Genomic DNA, 20,295 nt, shown 5'->3' on the forward strand with positions numbered 1-20,295 from the left:
ACTGCCTGGGCTGGCGTTGTTGTACACGGGGGGGTCAAAAGTGGGGGCTCAGGTCACTTTTGGGGCCTGTGGGTTTGGAGCTCACATGGAGGTGCTCCGCATCCATGCGCCCCCTGGTGGCCGATCTAGGCAGATGGTTTTTAAGTCTATTTTTTTTTATTTCTTTCTTGAATGGGGAGCCATTTATAAAGCTTTTTAGTTGCTGATATGTGCTCTCTTCTAGGTATGTTTAATACAGCTCTGAGCGCATTATTTTGTAGAACCTGTAGTTTATTGATTATAGATTTGTTGGCGCCTAAGTATAGGCCATTGCAGTAGTCCAATTCGGACTGTCTAAGTGTTCTGGCCAGTATCAGGCAGCTATTAGGAGACAGTAGGTGTCTGCAAGCCCTAATCAGCTTGCCCATGTAGGCTGTGGATGAGGCAGTCATATTAACCTGTTTGGTTAGATTGGTATTGGCATTGAGGTAGAAACCCAAGGTTTTTACATCTTTGGCAATGGGTATGTTGTTCCCATCGATGTGGATGCTCTTGTAATTCGGACTGAGTTTCTGAAGGTTGTTGGGTGAAACGGCTAGGAGCAGCTCAGTTTTGTCATAATTCAGGCTGTGGACATCCATGCCTGAATGATAGAGTAGACATTGTTAATCCAATAGACATCTCTGTCGTAGGTGCCTGATAGTGTTAGGAGTATCTGGGTGTCATCTGCATAGTTCGTATTGGTAACACCCAGACGGTCCAATTTGTCGAATAAGGGCTTTGTAAAGATATTGCACAAAGCAGGCGATACGCAGGAGCCTTGTGGGACACCACAGATGATGGGGATTGGATCAGCCGCATCTGCAGGTGAGAAGACCCACATGGTTCGGTTCACGAGGAAATATTGAATCGATGGAGAAGTGTACTGTCAGTGAAAAGTGGTCGCATAAGATTTTATGGTCAACCAAATCAAAGGCTGCCGATTGGTCTCAGAGTAGTAGTATGGCAACTTTACCTTTGACTTTTATTTCATGGATCTGGCTTTTGAGGTCGACAAGGGCGGTTTCCGTTCCATGCCGGGGTCTAAAGCCAGATTGACGGGTTCCTAGTAGTTGATTATTCTCAAGATATTCTTGAATTTGCAAGTATGCAACTCTAGGATTTTCAGTAAAAAAGGGAGTGTGGTAATTGGTCTATAATAGTGGGTATAGACGGATCTAATGTTTGTTTCTTGAGTAATGGGAGAATCCAGGATTCTTTCAGATTGCTTGGGACTGAGCTGTTAGCGAACAAAGCATTTATTAGTTTGGTTATGAAAGGAGATAAATCTCTGGCTGCATTCTTTATAATCTGACCTGTGCAGCTGTCACCTTTACGGTTAGATGGTTTTAGAGATGCTATAATTTTGTGTACCTCAGGTATGGATACGTTGTTGAATTTGAATCCAGAGTTGAGGTGTACAGCTGAGGGCAAGATTGGGCTGGTGAGGGTGTCAGAGGTAAGTTGGAGACGTTTGTCAGCAATTTTGAACTGGACCCCTGTGATTTTGTTGGAGAGAGCACTTTGAATGCTAGTGCACCAGGGTTAATCCTTAGTGTAGGTGTCTTCCAGTGGATTTGGGTTTTCCAGTTCTTTTAGAATGTTAAACAATTCTTTAGTACTGGATCCTGCCTGGTTTATTCTGTCGTTGAAGGTTTCTTTTTTGGTACTGAGTATCTCACTTTTATATGTGGCAGTGATGTTGGTTAGGTTACTTTTATTTTCTATTGAGGGGGTTATTTTCCAAAGTGTCTCAAGTTTTCTTTTTTCTGTACGTAATAATTTAAGTTCAGGGGTGAACCAGGAGTTCAGATGTGCTCTAGGTTTGCCTTTGCGCAGTTTAGCGGGGCAGTGGTGTCTATGGCTTTGGACATAGAGTCATTGTAGATGTCTACCATTAGATTCAGGTCGTTAGTGGCAGGAAGCGATTTGAGAACGGGGATTATCAGGGGTATTATAGCCTCAGCTGTCATGTTACGTTTGTTCCTGGTCAGACAAGGAGGTGCATTAGTGAGTTTTTTAGACTCTGGGTTGTTGACATTGATTTCTAGGGATAGGAGATGATGATCAGTCGTTACACGTTGTGAGGAGTCCTTGAGGGTAAAGTTACGATTAAGGTCCGCTACCCAATCAAGTGTCCTTTTTTTTTCTCAACACATTTTATTATTTTCCCAAAACCATAATACAATACAATACCAAAAACAATGTTCACATCAATGAATCATTTCACAACACAAACAAAACCCAATATCTCCAAACCCAACCCACCCTCCACACATCAAAAAATACTAAAATATAAAGAGGAGAAGAAAAGAAAAAAAATTATAAAACAAAAGGGGGGGTGGTTTTTTTTAACAACCTTTAACTCATCCTTTCAGAACCCTATAATAATTCCAAAAAATACAAAGCCTTTTTGTAATCCTCAAATCAATACCATACGATAACATTATAATTACAAGAAATACATCTCTCTTGCAGTCCTCAAATCAAACCACTTCTTATGACATATTCAAATCCAAAAAAGGCCCCCAGATCTTCTGGAATTTTGAAACTTTCTTTTGCAGCATGTAATTTACTCGTTCAATGTTGCAAATTTTGTACATTCCTTCCATCCATTTGCGCCAGTTCATAAAGTCAGCTGACTTCCACGCACTTAGTATCACTCTCTTTGCCACTGCTGCTCCTCTCATAATCCAAGTGATTTGTCCATCATTCAAGTCTTCCAGCAGTACAGTTTCACCTAGGATCAATGTTTCAAAGTTGTATTCCATCTCTTCCAGCATTCATTACCTTCACTATCCCATTCCAGAAATCCTTCAATTTAACACAATCCCACAGCATATGCTCCAAAGTGCCTTGCCCCAATGCACATCGCCAGCAAATGTCAGGGTTCAATAAACCATGTTTGAAAAGATGAACAGGAGTCCAAAATATTCTGTGGAGTATCTTAATCTGACGATCTTGATCCCCAACATTCAGGGAGACTCTTGATATTTGCACATATACTTTTCCATTTTTGAGAAGTCATTTCCGTTTCCAAAACCCCTGACCATGTCATCAGGATCCCTTGAGAAGTCACTTAACAGAGTGTACATTCTAGAGGCTAAATGTGCCTTTCCAGATAAACTCTTGATACTGGAAACCAATTGGAAAGCATTTGCAGATGGCAGGGTCACCACTTTCCTCAATTTCCTGTAGTCACCATATACATTTTGGGCCAGGTTGTATTCCACCCTGAGCTCCCTTTATGTCTTCCATTTCTGATTCTTGAACAAATCCCCAATTTTCTTAATGCCTGCCGTGAACCAACTTCTGCAAAAAATCACTTTCTTCCCAATTCTAATTCTGGGATTCAGCCATATCGATGATTCTGCATTTGTACCAGAATCTATTCCGGCTACTTGTTCATTGGCTCTCCAAATTGTTCTCAAGAAATCTGTCGGAGCTGAGCCGTGGGCCCTCTTGCAAGTAATGGTTGATGGAATGGTCCACATATCCAACAGCCCTGCCCTCTCTGCCTCAGCACGAGCCCACTCATCCTCTGACACCAGGAACGGAAGGATGTGCCTCAAGGTGAACGCCTGGTGGTATCGCTCAAAATGCAGAATGTTCAAGCCCCCTTTCTCTTTTTTGAGCTGTAGTTTCCAAAGTTTCAACCTTGGAATTTTCCCATTCCAAACAAATGACTGAAGCATACAATCCAATTTCGTCCATTCCATTTTTCGCACTGGCATCGGAATCATTCCTAACATATAAGTTATTTTCGGTGTCAAAGTCATTTTTATTGCATTTACCCTGCCCCCTAAGGACAGCTGAAGTGCAGACCAGCGATCAATCTCCTGGTTTATTTTCTGGATACAAAGATCCATGTTAGTTTTCATAAGATCCTTCAAATTCTTAGTTACCCAGACACCTAGATATTTCATTTTACTAGCACACCATCTGAACCCAAAAGTTCTCACCACTTCATAAGTTGTGGTGTCTGAGCATGGTAAGGTCTCTGATTTCTGCCAATTAATTCTGTAGTTTGAGATTGCGCCATAATCATCCAGGACCTTCATCAATTCCGCTATTGAGTTTGATGGATCTTGCACCACCACCAATAAATCATCCGCATATAACCAGAGCTTTTGGCAAGTTGTTCCATAGCAAACCCCTTTGATTCTTGGAGTGGATCTGATTGCTTCTGCCAAGGGTTCAATCGAGATCACAAACAACAATGGAGACAGCATCCTTGTCGTGTCCCCCACTGTAATTCAAATTCTCCAGACAATCTGCCGTTGGTGTTAACCATTGCCAATGGTTTATTGTATAAGACTTTCACCCATCTCAAAAACTCCACTCCAAAATTCATTCTCTCCATTGTATATTACAGAAACTTCCAGCACACCCTGTCAAAAGCCTTTTCGGCATCCAGGGAAATAGCGACTGACTCAATTTGCGACCTTTGACATTCCTCCGTCGTCAGTAACAACCTCATGTTCGTAGACGATATTCTACCTTTAACAAAACCAGCTTGGTCAGTATGGATCAACCTAGGGAGGATTTTCTCAAGTCTGGCTGCCAGAATTTTAGACAGGACTTTACCATCCGTTTTCATCAGGATAATGGGTCTGTAACTCCCAGGGTCTAATTCAGGGCGATCTGGTTTGAGTAATACAAGAAATGGATGCCTGGTGTAAAGTGGGAGGCAAAATACCTTGAGCCTTGCTTTCCAAACTGGTCACCCCACATGTTTTCCTTATCGCTCCTATTGCCCTCTCAGAATCCCTCTTTCTTAATCTATGGGCCAATAGCCTACCACATTCCCCTCCCCCCCTCATAATACTTGCATTTTAATCTGAATAATGCAAATTCTGCTTTCTCACTAAGGATCTTATTCAGTTTATACTTCATGTTCATTAATTTAAGATGTTTCACACTATCAAAATGTCTCATGAGCTCTTTCCCCAAAACATCCACTGTGGAGTTCAATTCTTTCAGCTCTGCATCCCTTTTCTTTTTCTTGATCCCTGACACTCTCATAGCCTCCCCACGCATCACACACTTAAACGCTTCCCAACTGGTTCCCACCCCAACTTCCCCATTCAAGTTAGTGTTCAAATACTCTGAAGCTGCATCAACTAACTCCTTTATCAACTCATCCTCTTCAAAATTCCTGTATTAAACCTCCAGAATTTGGTCTTATCTGATGAATACTCCAATGAAACTTCCATATTCACAGGAGCATGGTCAGATATTATTATACTCCCTATTTCACATTTCTCCACCCTTCTTGTGAGAAACCCAGACGTTAAAACATTGTCAATTGGAGAGTATATATGATGTGCATTTGAATAAAATGTGTACTCCCTCCCAGTGGAATTCTCCAACCTCCATACATCAGACAGGGCAAACTCATCCATCAACAATCTCAAAGCTTCTCTATCCCTTTTCCTTCCATCTCTGACATTGTGATTATTTCTATCCAAATAGGGGTCCACCATCAGGTTAAAATCACCCCCCAACAGAATGTTGCCACTTCCAAAATCCAAAGGTTTTCTCCCCTAAATCATTAAAAAAAGCATCCCCGTTAACGTTTGGTGCGTAGATATTACACAAAGTCATCTCCATGTCCTGAATCTGGATCTTAACCAATAACCACCTCCCCATCTTGTCAGCTTTATAATTCAATACACTCCCTTGAAAATATTTCTTAAACAGAATAGAGACCCCTCTAGAACTTGAACTGTAGGTGGAGTGGAAAGCCAAACCTGGCCAACTTCTCCCAAACGCAACTGCCTCAATCTCCGTACAATGTGTCTCTTGTAGGAAAAGAACATCAGCCCTATAATGTTTTATATGCGGCATAACTTTTTTCCTCTTAATATTGTTCTTCAACCCATTTAAATTCCACGAGATCACTCGCATATAGTCTCCAACAGGACCGCTCAAATTCATACCGTCCGTTACAAAATCATTGGTCAAATGTACACCCACATCTACACATCTCAAAAAGAAACCCCCCAACAAAATAACAGAAAGGACAAGAAATCTAGGAACTTCTAAATGAAAAAAATTGTTCAAAAAACAAACCCCAAAAGAAACCATAACACCACTCGGAGCTGCATCAAGTGTCCTACCTTTCTCATGAGTCGCTAGGGTGTTTATTTGTGTGAAGCCTTGTTCTGCACTGGCTAAAGAGGTGGCTGGAAGGTTGTTAGGGTCGTTATAGCCAAGGTTGAAGTCACCTAGGATAATATTTTGCACCATGGGTTTAGTATTCTCAGCTACTAGTGACGTAATGTCTTTGGGCGATCCGGGGGGACCTGGAGGCCTATATATTAGGTGGACAGTGACAGTATTTTTAGGGGACGTTTGGAGCTTAACTGAGAGGAGTTCACAGGATGTTGGAGTAGAAAAGGTGGATAATCTTATGTCTAGGGTAGATGTAAAGATGATGGCTAATCCTCCTCCGCGAGCGTTGGGTCTGTCAGCTCTGAGGATGGAACATTTATCGGGGATCGCTAAAGCTAGGGACAGGCAGGCTGCGTCATTAGCCAGGTTTCTGTTACGGCTAGAAAGTCAAAGTTGTTAGTCGAAATTATATCTGCGATTTCAATTGCAAGGGCAACAAGGGACCTGGCATTTAGTAGTGCTCCTGTTTTAGGGTGTTTTGAGTATCCTTCTGGGTGTGGCTGGGGTTGTGGTCCACTGAGTTCTTTGTCCTATTGATGTGTGAGTTTTTGCACCTGTGACTGGGATGGTTGGAGGCAGTGTGCGGTTTACTAGTGGACTTGGTGTTCGGTTTGGCTGGTAGGTTGATGTTCATGGGAAGTCTGGTACCTGTTCTGTGGTTACGCTCTGCTGTGTTGGGGTTGGTAATAGGTGTGCCTACTTGTGGGTTAAATGAGGTAGGTTAGAGTATAGGTGTATCATTATTAGGGTTGGGTATGTAGTGGCATGTCGTTCGAGATGTTAGGTGGTGGTACCTGGTCATGCCAGAGATGGGATAGGAAAGGTTGTTTCCAGTGTTAGAATATGGCTGGGCATTCTCCGTTATGCGATGCTTGGTGCATGTTTTAGTATCATAAGTGATGTCATTAGTGCTAGTTGTGTGAGAATAGTTGTTGTCAAGTGGAAATGGTGGCATGGAAGGCAGGAATGGAGTAGGGCATGTGATGGAGTGATGCCGGGGGCAGACAGGTTTATTCAGTACATTTTTGTAGGCTACATAGTGGTTGCCAAGGCATGGAACACTTTCTTGAATAATGCAATAAGGGAACATGATTAAGATAAGGCAGATTAGCATAGTGACAACAGCAAGGTAGGCTATTCCAACAGTAAGGAGTAGGGCAGGCAACAGCAGGATAGGCTATTTCAGTATTGGAACACAGGGCTTGCAACAGCAGGATAGGCTATATCAGTATTGGAACACAGGGCTAGCAACAGCAGGATAGGCTATATCATTATTGGAACACAGGGCTAGCAACAGTAGGATAGGCTATATCAGTATTGGAACACAGGGCAGGCAACAGCAGGATAGGCTATATCAGTATTGGAACACAGGGCTAGCAACAGCAGGATAGGCTATATCAGTATTGGAACAGAGGGCTAGCAACAGCAGGACACGCTATATCAGTATTGGAACACAGGGCAGGCAACAGCAGGATAGGCTAGATCAGTATTGAAACACAGGGCTAGCAGCAGCAGGATAGGCTATATCAGTATTGGAACACAGGGCTAGCAACAGCAGGATAGGCTATATCAGTATTGGAACACAGGGCTAGCAACAGCAGGATACACTAATTCCAACAGTATATAATAGGGGTAGTAACAGCAGAGTGGGCTATTTTAGCATTGGAGCAGTACATTTTCTGATGTTATAGTCTACTAATGTGAGGGCAAGCACAGAGAGTAGGATACATGTGGATGGCTGGGTGACAGTTTTGGCACAATGGGGGAGTTGTAAAAGTTATAAACAATATTCGTAATAGGCTATTTCAGAATTCATAGCACATTTAGAAGATTGCGTGTAATAGGTTGGAGCAAGTGATGGTAACACAGTAGATAAATGGAGACCCATGTACACTTGGGGAGATCAAGCATTTGAGAGATAGTACTACGGTGTACACAGGACGAAGAGTGGAGGAGAAGTAAGTCAGTACTTTCGCAGAAAGTTAGAGCAGGAGGCAAGTGGCGCCCACCGGCGAACAATGGCAAACAAGGCCTTTTTTTTTGGCATTTGTCTTCTGGCTGGCGTTTCCGCCTGCCGGCGGATGTTGTTCCCTGAAAAAGGGCTTTGGTTGCTTAGCATTCGGGCATTGAGGCTGGAGCCTCACATTCGTGCCGCGCTGCGCCTGACATTGCAGGGCCAGGCGGAAGTATTGGCTGAAGTCAGGCAGGCAGGGACGCTTCGGATCGGGGCACAGAACAATGGTAGTAATGATAGAAACAAAGATGCTGCCGTGCCGGATGCACGGGGCAGGGGTTATAGAATCTCACCCTACGTGTGGCCGATGCCTTGGTGCAGGAGGCTGTATCGAGTGAGGGGCTGCTCTTGGTGGCAGCTCCTGGATACTTGGTTGATGCGGGTTAGGGCTCCTGCCCTCTCCCTCAGGTGGTCACGGCTTGACTGGGGACCACATGGCAAACAAAGCCCATTTCTTTGGCCTTCGTCTTCTGGCCGGCGGTTCCGCCTGCCGGCGGATGTTGTTCCCTGAAAAAGGGATTTGGTTGCCTAGCAATCAGGCATTTAGGCTGGAGCCTCACCTTCGTGCTGCTTTGCACCCGACATTGCAGGGCCAGGCAGAAGTATGTGCACCCCCTGTTTGCACTCCTGGTGGGCACCATCAAACAGCTAGCATAGTTGTTTGGTAACTGGGGTACAGTGTTCTATGCAGGTACGTTTTCAGTTATAATAAATGAAAAGCGGTTTGCAAGAGACTAAAAAGGTAACATAGCTTCTGAATATTTGGTGCTATTGGTCTGTTGCCTATAGTTAGGCACTAATGGTCACTACTAGACAGGTATATATTGTTAGGTGTTATTGGCAATACCAATACAGCATGCAAAGTCCATGATACACAGTTCAAAGTCTACTGCACTTCTACCTGCCAAGGTAAACACCACCCCCATGCTACTTCAGGGCCCTAGCCCCATACTTCCACCTTTACTCCCCTCTGCTGAACATGTCTTTATTAATCATGTTCCTCCTTCTTATGTTCTGTCACTCCCTCTCATCTATTGACCCTAATCTATAACGCCAATACCTCAGCCCCTCCCTATTTCCATTCTCCGTTGTCGCTCTAGAGGGCACCCAACCATTCCTTTCCCTCCCATTCCATCTACCCAATCTAATCCACCCTAAACATCTCCCCTCGGCTACCTCCCATCCGCACAGTCACCCTGGCCCTATTGAACTCCCTCTGGCATTCTGCAACATTGAATCCATCTGACTTTACTTCCTCCTCCTTCAAGCAGATCTCTGTCTAACTGCTGGCTCCCATCCATCGAACTATCCTCATCTACCCACTACTAGCCCACTTAACCTCTTCTCTGCCTTTAACCTTCTGCTTGAAACCCTCCCAACTGACGTCCCTGCTGTCATAACGGGTGACATAATTCTCTCTAGCATGGACCTGGATCACAAGCTACAACTGGACTCCACCCCTTATACCCACTTGTTATTCACCCTCCACAACCACCCTACCTATACCCTAGTTAATATTGCCATCCTCCATACTTGACTCTCCAGATCTCTATATTGACATCTCCCCTTCTGCCCACACACTGATGAATTCCAACCTTTCCCTCCTCTATCACCAAACAGAAATGTAAACCTGACTCTATGGTCCCCTACATGGGTCCCTTGCATGGGTCAAGATAAGGTCTCCCACCAAGCTCTCCCTCCTCCACTTGCCTGCTCTACTGAGCTTAACTTTACTGAGTTAAACACCACACTGCCTATCACCTTCAACAATCACTGTCCTGCTCACTCCTTTAACCCTCAGCTTCCTCAATCATTAATCCCCTCAGGCACTGAACCACTGAGGACTACCATGCACCCCAACTTATTAGCACAAAGATCTCTTCCCCACCAAATGTATGGTCTACAAAGAAACTCTTCTTACCTTCACTAATGCTCTTAACTCTGCCAAATACTCTGACTAAACAAATCTAATTTCCTCTCTCCTCCCTCATCTTCCCTAACTGTGCATGACCCCAGAGGCTCTGCTATTCCCTCCTAAGAGCTGCTTGTTAAATCCTCGTCTCTCTGCTCATGACTTTGCCCAAATAACATGGTATTCACTTTTGCCATTATTTATTAACCCTTTAGTAATTATTGTCTGTTTATAGGGAAGTAAAGTGAATGGTTCCCGAAGCTGACAAGCAAATATAGTGTACAGATGTCAGGAACGCATACAAGTCAGTGGCGTCACCAGATTGAATAAGCAATTTTTCTGTGAACTGGAAGCAGAGTCCTAAGACCAGAATTGATGGTGGACTTAAGAGAATAAAGGTGTAGAATTGAAAGTACCCTACTGTGCAACAGACTTTCAGATAAGCCCCTGAAGAAGTTCCTGTAATTCATGACCCAGTTGATTAGGAACGAAACTTGTTGGGCAGGCTGTATTTGGAATTGTATGTGATGTGTGAATTTTTTGAATTCTGTATATCAGTGCAGAGACATGTTTGATTTAGAACAACAACATCACTATAATGCCATAAGGCTCTTGCTTTGATTAAGATCATTTTGATGTTAGAAAGCACAAAGCACTTAAAGATTGAATTGATGAGTGTGAATGCAGTGTGACAGTGAGTTGTGAATTAGTATTTTTTTCTTTCTCACTATAATTGTTGTCGATATTGGTTTTATGAGACACAGATAGGGTAATTGCCTTGAAGTTGTCATAAGGAGACACACTGTCACTCATCAGAATACCTTAATATAACCACACAAGTATTTTCTTTGCAGATGCTTCTTGTATATAGTGCATTTCTCCTCAAGATTCCAGGCACTCATAGACCAAGTCACATGATCTGTGTATACACTGAACAGTCCGAGAGGTGGATTGGCCTATGGGGAACTCTGGGTGAGATCCTGGTGAGCCTCTACACCCTGGGCCGCTTTTTAGTGGGTGCCTTGTTTTCCTACTCCTCTTACACTCTCTCTCCCATTCATCCCACCACTTCCTTCCATGTCACTTCCTTCCATGTCACCTCACCCCCCGCATCCCTTTCAATCAAAGCATTGGTTATAAAGCTTACATTACAATGTTTCTATTAAATATCCATTTTGTGTCATGTGTAACTACTTTGTAATCCCTCTATAGGGGCAAATAGTCTTTGAAGTCACTATTTAGAGCCATGTTTGCCAGTTTTCTTTGGTGGAGAACCCCCACATCTCACTTAGAGGGTTTAACCTTGCTCACTACATTCACATGCACAGTGTAATATGGGGCCACTTTGAAAAACATTTCCAAGGTCCCTTTTGGTTCTCAGTCCATCCCTGTGCAGTCCCCTTACTACTGCTACTGTACCTGGCATGATGAGATCAGTACATTCAATGCTACAGGATTTCCAACAGCACTTTTGCCCTTTTGCACACTCGAAATCACAGGTGCAGGAGGTATACACTGGAAAAACATCGCACAAGTTGTCTGGCTTGGGGCAGGTACCGGGTCTCTCTGGAAATAAGAATGCAGAAGGGTGATAATTAATAGCATCACTCGGTGAATCATTGGCTGCAACTTGAATAAAACAATCCATTCCTCTAACATATTTTTCAGTATCCTAAGCCTATGAGCTCGATAACAGCAGGGACTATTAAAATACCCCTCACTTTTGCCATCAAGACATTCCACTGCTTTTATCTCCTCTTATGGGAGGTTGCTCAAGGCTTTGAGAATTTCTGAAATGTGTGTGGAAAAGGTTTAGGTTAGGAGAGGCCTTTTTGAGGTCTTGTGACATTCAAGACCTTAATGAGCAAAACGAAATACACGCCATGTTGCCTGTTCTGCAAGGATGGGGCCACCACAGAGTCACTATTCCATCTGGTAACAGAATGCAAAGCGCTATGCGAGAGCAAAACTAAGCACCTTGGCAAACTTGTCTTGGCAAGCGCAACCCTCAATGCCACAGAGTGGTGGACCTCCCTCTGTCAAGGTGAGAACATTCCCACTATCCTATCCAAAATTGAATTCCTGGAAGAAAACACTCCTAAACCTGAAACATGTGTGCTACCCATCGACGGACCACAAAAAGCTTAGCCAAACAGCCCAATTCCAAGGAAACCTCGCCAGGCCTATAAACAACGTCTTTGGGTATCGCATATTGAAAGGTTTAATACAAACCAATCAATAAATAAAACATAAAATAATAATGAGCAAAATAATTTCAGTTTTGTTGCTCTAAAAGGGGTAGAGAATTGAATTCCTGGGACAAACAGATATTTTTAGCAAAGGTTTCCATATCCCAATGACGAGTTTGAGAATATGGCCACAATGCCGCTAGCAGATGTAGGCCACTATAGGACATTAATAGCAGATCTACAGCAGTTATCAAGGAATGAATCAGGGAAGTGATTACTTTCAGCCTGGAAGCACATCCTTAATCATACCAAACCCTCTGTACCATCATTTTGCATTTCATTTAAATTAAATAAAAGCTCCATCTCGCCCCCAGGAAGACCAGTAGTTTCTATCTGACCACTAAGTCAATATAAAGACACGTTTCTACAATGTTTGTGTGCTACAACTGAAACCTACTTGAAGGACACCCTACCACTGATTAACGTAGTGGAAGACATACCTTTCAAACCTCTTTAAATATCATGGTTACATTGGATGTTGGAGCCATATATATATACATCCTCGCCGGGCACCAGAGATACAGCACACTAAGAATGCATTGCAAGCCACTTCCCTATATCCAGTATCCAGATTAAATGTGTCCTTGAATGCATGAGCAACACTTTCTGTTTTTATAAAATGCTCTACCAGCAGCATAGCATAAAGGAACAGCCATGGAGTCAGACTTTTCGTGTATTATTTCCATCATATTTATGGCATCAATTAAAAACAACAAAAAAGGTTGCAGGCGCCCCTTTCTAGGAAGAACATGGCATGATAACCTGTTCCTGTGTTTTTTTTCTACTTTGAAAACCCGCAGCCAGCGCTTTTTGCTCACTGTACTTTTCACAAAGGAGGTATACCATTTGCATATAAGTCTTGATTTTTATTTTGATTTTGATTTATTTGCAACACCCACCTGATGAAATTAATCGTATTTGGGCGCAGGTGTAATAAATCAACCGTCATTGACTGCTATCAGTTCAGAAATTTTGCAGGCATATAACTAAACCTCATTGTTCCTAACGGAACAATGGGTCTTCAGAGCCTACCGGAATGTAATAAGCATGTTAAGTTCTGGAATGGCTCTGGGGAGCCTGTTCCAGAGTTTAGGGCCATAAACTCCGAATCTCCGTTCTCTTTTATTCCACTACCTTGATCGTGGCTCCTGTAGTAGCATCTTATCACACGAACGCAGTTGGTGACCTGGGATATATAACATAATTTTATCCGACAAGTAGCTAGGTGCTAATTGATTGACACATTTGAAAATAACACAGAGGATTTTAAAATCTATACGCTCTTTCACTGCTAGCCAATTTAATGATCTCCTTAGACCAGAAAAAGGGGATGATTTTGTCACCCTAAACACCAATCTAACAGCCGCAGTTTGGGCTACTTGTAGTCTCCGTAATTGGGTAGCCGATATTCCGGTCAGCAAAGAATTCCCATAGTCCAAATGTGAATTAATGAAAATTCCCACTACTGTTGCCCGGTCTTTGTCTGCTACGAATGGTAGAATCTGTCCTAACATTCGTAGGGTGTAGAACACAGATTGTACGTTTGCACTAACCTGAACCCCACTTCCCATTGTGTTGCAACTGATGTTGCGAGCCACATAATGCCACCTCAGTCTTATTGCATTTAGCAGCAACAGGTTTGCACACATCGAAGCCTCCACCTCCTTTAGATAGTGTTCTACCAATTCAAAGGTATCCCCCAGTCTCTCAACCCAAAAGAATATCTGAGTATCATCAGCATAGGAATGGAATTTAACTTAATGTTTCCCGCCTAGAAGGGCAGCCCAGCACCAAAATATCAGGCAAGCCTCCTCTGAACAAGAGTACCAACAGCAACCCCATGCACGTGGTTCAGCCTTGTTGGGCCTCATCAGTGAGGTGGAGCTGTGCCTCTCTGAGCACAGTGAGCAAGGGGTCCATGTCTGGGTTCCCCCAAGTAATTGGATTATAGCACCTGTTGTTGCTGGCCTGGTTTCCCTCACTGCTCTGCCTCCATTAGCCCAAATTGGTCCTGTCCCAAGTTCCTCGTGACCATGACCTCCCGTTTTGGGTGACCAACCCCAAGTTCCTTGCAAAAATACAAAGAAGGTAGCAGGCACCCCTCTCTTCGAAGAACATGGCATGATAACCTGTTCTATGTTTTGTCCCACTTTGAGAGTCCGCAGGCATCGCCTTTTGCTCATTCTACTTTTCACAAAGGAGGAACATCTATTTGCACATCAGTCTTTGTCCCGCCCTCAAGGGCAGTCCAGCACCGAAATGTCAGGCAAATCTCCTTTGAACAACTGAGTCAACCAAGCCTAAAATATGTGATCACTGCACCATGTCCAGGTGTCTGTCTTTCACCACTTCTGGTCCTTGACATCAGACACAAACAGGGCATTCTCACATGCAGTTTTTTTCATAAAATTGCATTATGCCAGCTCAAGTCTATCAGCACAATTTGCCCCATAGCCAACTGTTAAAGATATGCAAGGGTGGTTCCTCTTCAGCTAATTATTTGACAGATGCCATCCCTCTGAAACAAGAGTGCACGCAAACAGATATCTAAAGAAACATCAGAATTAGTATCTAACAGGGGGATCTGCAACTTTTGGATCTCCCGATGTTTGGACTGCAATCACCATCAGCCTTAGCCAGCATCGTCAATAGTTTGGGATCATGGCAGTTGTAGTCTAAAACATCTCGAGAGCAGTAGGTTGCAGACCCCAGAATGTACCCTAAGTAACATGTTTTTTGGTACTCAAAACATCACTGAGATTTCACAAAGGTTGTTTTGTATTACTACATTTAAATTCCAACATGAATAGTGTTGAAAAGAAATAGACACCGACTTCTTGTGCAACTTTTATTACATGATGTTTTAAAACCTTTGATTGCCCATCGTGACCGGAAGAGCCTTCACAGCACTCTTGTGCTTTTAAACATAATTTCTGAGACTTGCACTCCATTTTACTTGCTGCCCGCGCTCAGGTAGGTTTCAGCTGCTAATTTCTTTGCATTCTGCATGTTTAGTATTGTGATTCACTTGGTGCTCTTGGATTCTCGCACTTGTTGTTGTCAGCCTGGTTTCCCTCACTGCTCTGTCTCCATTAGCCCTGATTGGCCCTGTCCCACGGCCCTCGTGACCATGACCTCCCTTTTCTGTGGCTCCACAGGGCAACACTACCCAGGCAGCCATCTAAGGGCTACAGTGAAGGGCACCTCCCTCTGGGCAGCTCATTTTGCAGTTTGCCCCTGTTCGCCGGCGACATCTGCCGCAGACAACCTACAGCGAATGAGAAGGTAAGTGTGCTCTGAGCAGGGGGTACAGCCATTACTGTACTGCAGTAAACCCCTACCAGTCTTATTATCTTATTACCTAATTACCATATACCTACCCTTTCTAGCCCAATTGTGTAAGTTAGCCGTATCTCACCTCTAGCCTAATTGTGTAAATTAGCCCTACCGCACATCTAGCCTAATTGTGTAAGTTAGCCCTACCTCGCATCTAGCCCAATTGTGTAAGTTAGCCCTACCTTGCATCTAACACAATTGTGTAAGTTAGCCCTACCTCGGATCTTGCCCAATTGTGTAAATTAGCCCTACTTCGCATATAGCCTAATTGTGTAAGTTTGCTCTACCTCGCATCTTGCCCAATTTTGTAAGTTATCGCTACCTCGTATCTAGCTTAATTGTGTAAGTTAGCTCTAACTCACATCCAGTACAATTGTGTAAGTTAGCCCTACCTCACATCTAGCCCAATTGTGTAAGCAAGCCCTACCTGACATCTAGCCCAATGGTGTAAGTTAGCCCTACCTCACATCTAGCCCAATTGTGTAAATTAGCCCTACCTTACATCTAGCCCAATGGTGTAAGTTAGCCCTGCCTTGCATCTTGCCCAATTGTGTAAGTTAGCCCTGCCTTGCATCTTGCCCAATTGTGTAAGTTAGCCCTACGTCACATCTAGCCTTATTATGTAAGTTAGCTCTACCTTGCATCTTACCCAATTGTTTGTTAGCCCTATCTCGCATCTAGCCTAATTGTGTAAATTAGCCCTACCTCGCATCTAGCCCAATTGTGTAAGTTAGCCCTACCTCCCAGGTCTAACTATCGCTCAATCTACACTAACAAGAGACCCCATATCCAAGCCTGCGTCTCTGTGGCATCTAACAACTCGGCCGAAGTCTTTAAAATCGGTATCCAGTTCAAATTTCGAATCAACAATTTTGAATGAACAATTTCGAATGTCTTTTTGTCGAAATAAAAATGTCAAATAAAAATGTCGAATATATATATTTTTTATTTTATGTGTTTTTTTGGGTTTAGTTAGTAAAAAAGGGCAATAAAAAACACAGGGGGTTATTGGTGGAACCCCCCATTAAAACAAAATAAAACAAAAATAAACATTCAACATTTTTCTCCCGGCATTTTTCATTCGAGAAAAAGGCATTCGAAATTGTGACATTCGAAAATGTCACTATAAACCTTTAAAATCTACAAGGCGCTGGCCAATACTGCTGCAGTCTCTACCTCTCATGTCCCCTCCCAGGACCTCTGCAAGGCCCTGGATTCTCATTTCATCTCTAAAACACAGGACATCCTGTCCATCCTCTCATCCTTTCCTCCTCTTCCCTCTACCCTCTCTTCTACCTCTGGCCACCTCTTCTCCCTCTTTCTCTTATTTTCCTCTGTTCTCCCCTGACAAAGTTTCTAGACAAGTCCGACCTATGAAAGTCTTGTCAAAACAGGATCTTCCCTGTTCTTCCAACACCATAAAGGACCACATTGACACCCTTGCTCCTGCCCTGGCTGACTTCTGCAATCACTCTTTCGCCACTGGAGCCTTTCCTTCCCCCTCCTGAAACACTCTCTTGTGCACCCTCTTCTCAAGAAACCCTCAGCCGATCCCTCCTGCTCGGCTAACTATCGCCCAATCTCCATCACTCCTTTCCTGGGCAAACTCCTGGAAAAGCTGGCCATCTCCCAGCTTAATCTTCACACTGAATCTGTTGGTTGTCAGACCATCAGTCCAGCCAGAAGCGCCAGAGCAGCCAGAAGCACTGAAACTGCTCTCCTGAACATCCGTGAAGACCTAATCTCTAACCTTGATTCTAATCTCCCCTATGTCCTCATTTTACTCTATCTCTCTTCTGCTTTTGACACGGTCAACCATGCCATCCTGCTCAATCATCTCTGTGATAACTTGGTGATCACCAATCAGGCCCTGGCCAGGCTCACCCTGTTCCTCTCTGATCGACCCCCCCAGGGTCCAACTTGGGCCCTCCCTTTCCTCCATCTCACTCTCTACCTGTGGTGTCCCCCAGGGGTCTAGCCTCTTCCCCTGGCTGTTCAACCAATACCTGGCACCTCTCGCCCACCGCATTTCCGCTCTCTTCTCCAACTTTCAGTGCTATGCAGATGACACTCCGCTCTTTTTCAGGCTCCACTCTGCCACCTCTTCTCCTTCTCTCATCTCTGACTGTCTGCTATCCAGGAGTGGTGTGCCGCCAATGATCTCTGCCTTAATGTCAGTAAGACAGAGATTCCCCTCATCAGCACACTCGAACCCTCCTTTCCTGTCACTCTCTGGCTGGCCTACAATGGCCCTCTTCCTGCTCCTACCTGTGAGGCTACATTTCCCCTCCCCTGCACTTGCACAATCTCATAGTCACTGGCCTGGTAAGATCGTTGTCTCTGTCCTCCTGCAGTTCCCCCTTTATTGCCTCATCGTGCCCTGAAACACTTGTGTATATGCACGTTACAAATGCCATATCATATCATACCTCGCATCTAGCGCAGTTGTCTAAGTTAGCCATTCCTCACATCAGTAAGTTAGCTCTACCTCACATTTAGCCCAATTGTGTAAGTTAGCCCTACCACCCATCTAGCCTAATGGTGTAACTTATCCCTACCTCACTGTGAGGAATACAACCACTCGCATGGCAGGTGTGCACTCGCCTGGGCTTTTTTGATTTTTTTAAAGAAACTGAATAATGGGAGAGCAACCTCAGAAAATGTGTGGGTCTAAACTGCAGACATTTTGCTATGCTCGCCGCACAACAAACACAGTCACATGTACTCTGGGTGGACACAGCCTACAGGTGCGGTCCTCCTGTCATGTTCAGCTGGAATGTGATAGCCATAGGTACATCAAAGCATCTCAGGAAGGGGTAAGGCAACACCTTCCTCCTGCCATGGCCAGTCTAATTAAATATCAAAGACTCCATGGATCTGCCTGTCTATTTTCAAATGTTCTGCTGGTGGCAGCGCATACTGATGAGAGTTAATTGAAGCAGGCCTGCGGGAGGTCTGATCACAGAACTGACAAAAGGGGACAGGAAACCATCATCTCTTTGATATGCAATGTGTCAACTTGAAGCTAGCTCCCATCCCTCTGTATGAAGGGCAGTGAATGGAATGTCTGGGAAAACTGTTTACATTAGGCAACCCCTGCAAAGGGACCCTCTTTTCATAGGGGAGAAGTATGTGAATTGATGGAGACAAGAAGTCTGTTCTCGCCACAAACTTCAAGGGAGACCTGGGCTGTAATCAGGAGCCACAGAGAACTCCATAAACCAGAGACACACTTTGATCCACAACAGTCACCCCTTACCTTTCCTTTTGCAAACCACTCTGGTTATGACCTCACGCATAACAGAAGATTGAGAGTGGAGAGCCAGGATTGATTAATTAAGGTATGCTTAGCCTGTACCAATCACTGGGGCCCATTTGGCTATAAAATAGTGTTGATCCCGTCTTCTGGCAGATCATCTGACGACTTTGAAAGGAGTAAGAAGAAGGGCTCATTTGGACCCTGGCTAAAGGTACAGTCTGCCTTACAGCTTCTGCCAGTGAAGGAAGGCCAGAATTTCCAAGGGGGAAGCAAGATCCCTCCCATAAACATCTCACAGGAAACAGAGGGAGATACTGACCTCAGAGGACCAACTGGTACTCAGCCAGCACACATTATGCCCTACTAGGTTCTGCCCAAAGCTTCCTAGGTGGGAAGTGCCAGAGAGTCTATGACCAAAGGACAAGGCTGTTGCCTGCAAACACTCACCTCAGCTTTGGGCCGTCCACCTTAAAGGACGGCACGAGCCCTGCCAAGAAGCTAGGAGAAGTGTCACAACAAGCATCAACCATCGTCCATCTTTTATGCATATTTTTTTGAGGCATTCAAGCCCTCGAACCGCGACTGGCTGCACCACTGACTGTTGTCACACTGCAGTCACTAAAGCCATCCGAGACGCCTCAACCAGCATTCCAGGTTCAACCAAGCAGCACAGAGAAGACGATTCTTGACCGTGAGTCACTGTGTAGGCCAGCCTGCAGCCATCTGTCCAGCCTCGCTTGCTTAACTGCCTGCCACCTGATACCCGCAGCTGTCTCCTGTCTTGAACTTTGTCACAGGAGCTACAAAGCATCCTGGAACCAACTCGATGCTGTCAAGCATCAAGATCATCTCAAGCACCTGGTACATTGTGGTTCTGCCCCCCTGGTCCTTCTCCGAAGGACCCTAGTGACAATTATGATCCCTTGCTCCCTGGTGCTGAAGTAAAATAACCTTAACAGTTAAGACTGATTGTTTTACCTACTACACTCCTGTCAGTATCCAGAGTGCATCCCTTTCCTCTGTGAAACTGCTTGTCCTCTGTGTTCCTTTAGAGGGTGGGTTGTATTTTGTAGTGTGCTAGAACTGTCTGTTTTAATAATAAAGTAGATATCTTTATATAACCTTGACTGGACAGTCCCTTTTATTATTGGATAATAATTGTATTTGCGCTGTGTTGCAAATAACCAACGATCCACAACCATGCGGAGATAAGCCTGCCATTCTGCCCACATTACCAAAATTGGTCAAGGAGGTTTATAATTTACTTGTGTTTCCAATCTGCTCGGATCCCTTCTGTTGTACTAGAGGTGTGGGGCTGATTGATGGTTTA

General features: G+C 44.2%; 1 protein-coding gene across 1 annotated transcript in view; it reads right to left on the minus strand.

Moving 5' to 3' along the window:
• LOC138452783 (WAP four-disulfide core domain protein 3-like) overlaps positions 1-20,295 on the minus strand; it is a 253,499-nt gene that overhangs the window by 42,939 nt on the left and 190,265 nt on the right. Inside the window, exon 6 of the mRNA XM_069605123.1 lies at positions 11,541-11,687. Coding sequence (XP_069461224.1) covers positions 11,541-11,687 — 147 coding nt within the window. The remainder of the gene's footprint in view (positions 1-11,540; positions 11,688-20,295) is intronic.

This window comes from Ambystoma mexicanum, chromosome 4p (genome assembly GCF_040938575.1).
Source record: "Ambystoma mexicanum isolate Mex_15411 chromosome 4p, UKY_AmexF1_1, whole genome shotgun sequence".
NCBI lineage: Eukaryota > Metazoa > Chordata > Amphibia > Caudata > Ambystomatidae > Ambystoma > Ambystoma mexicanum.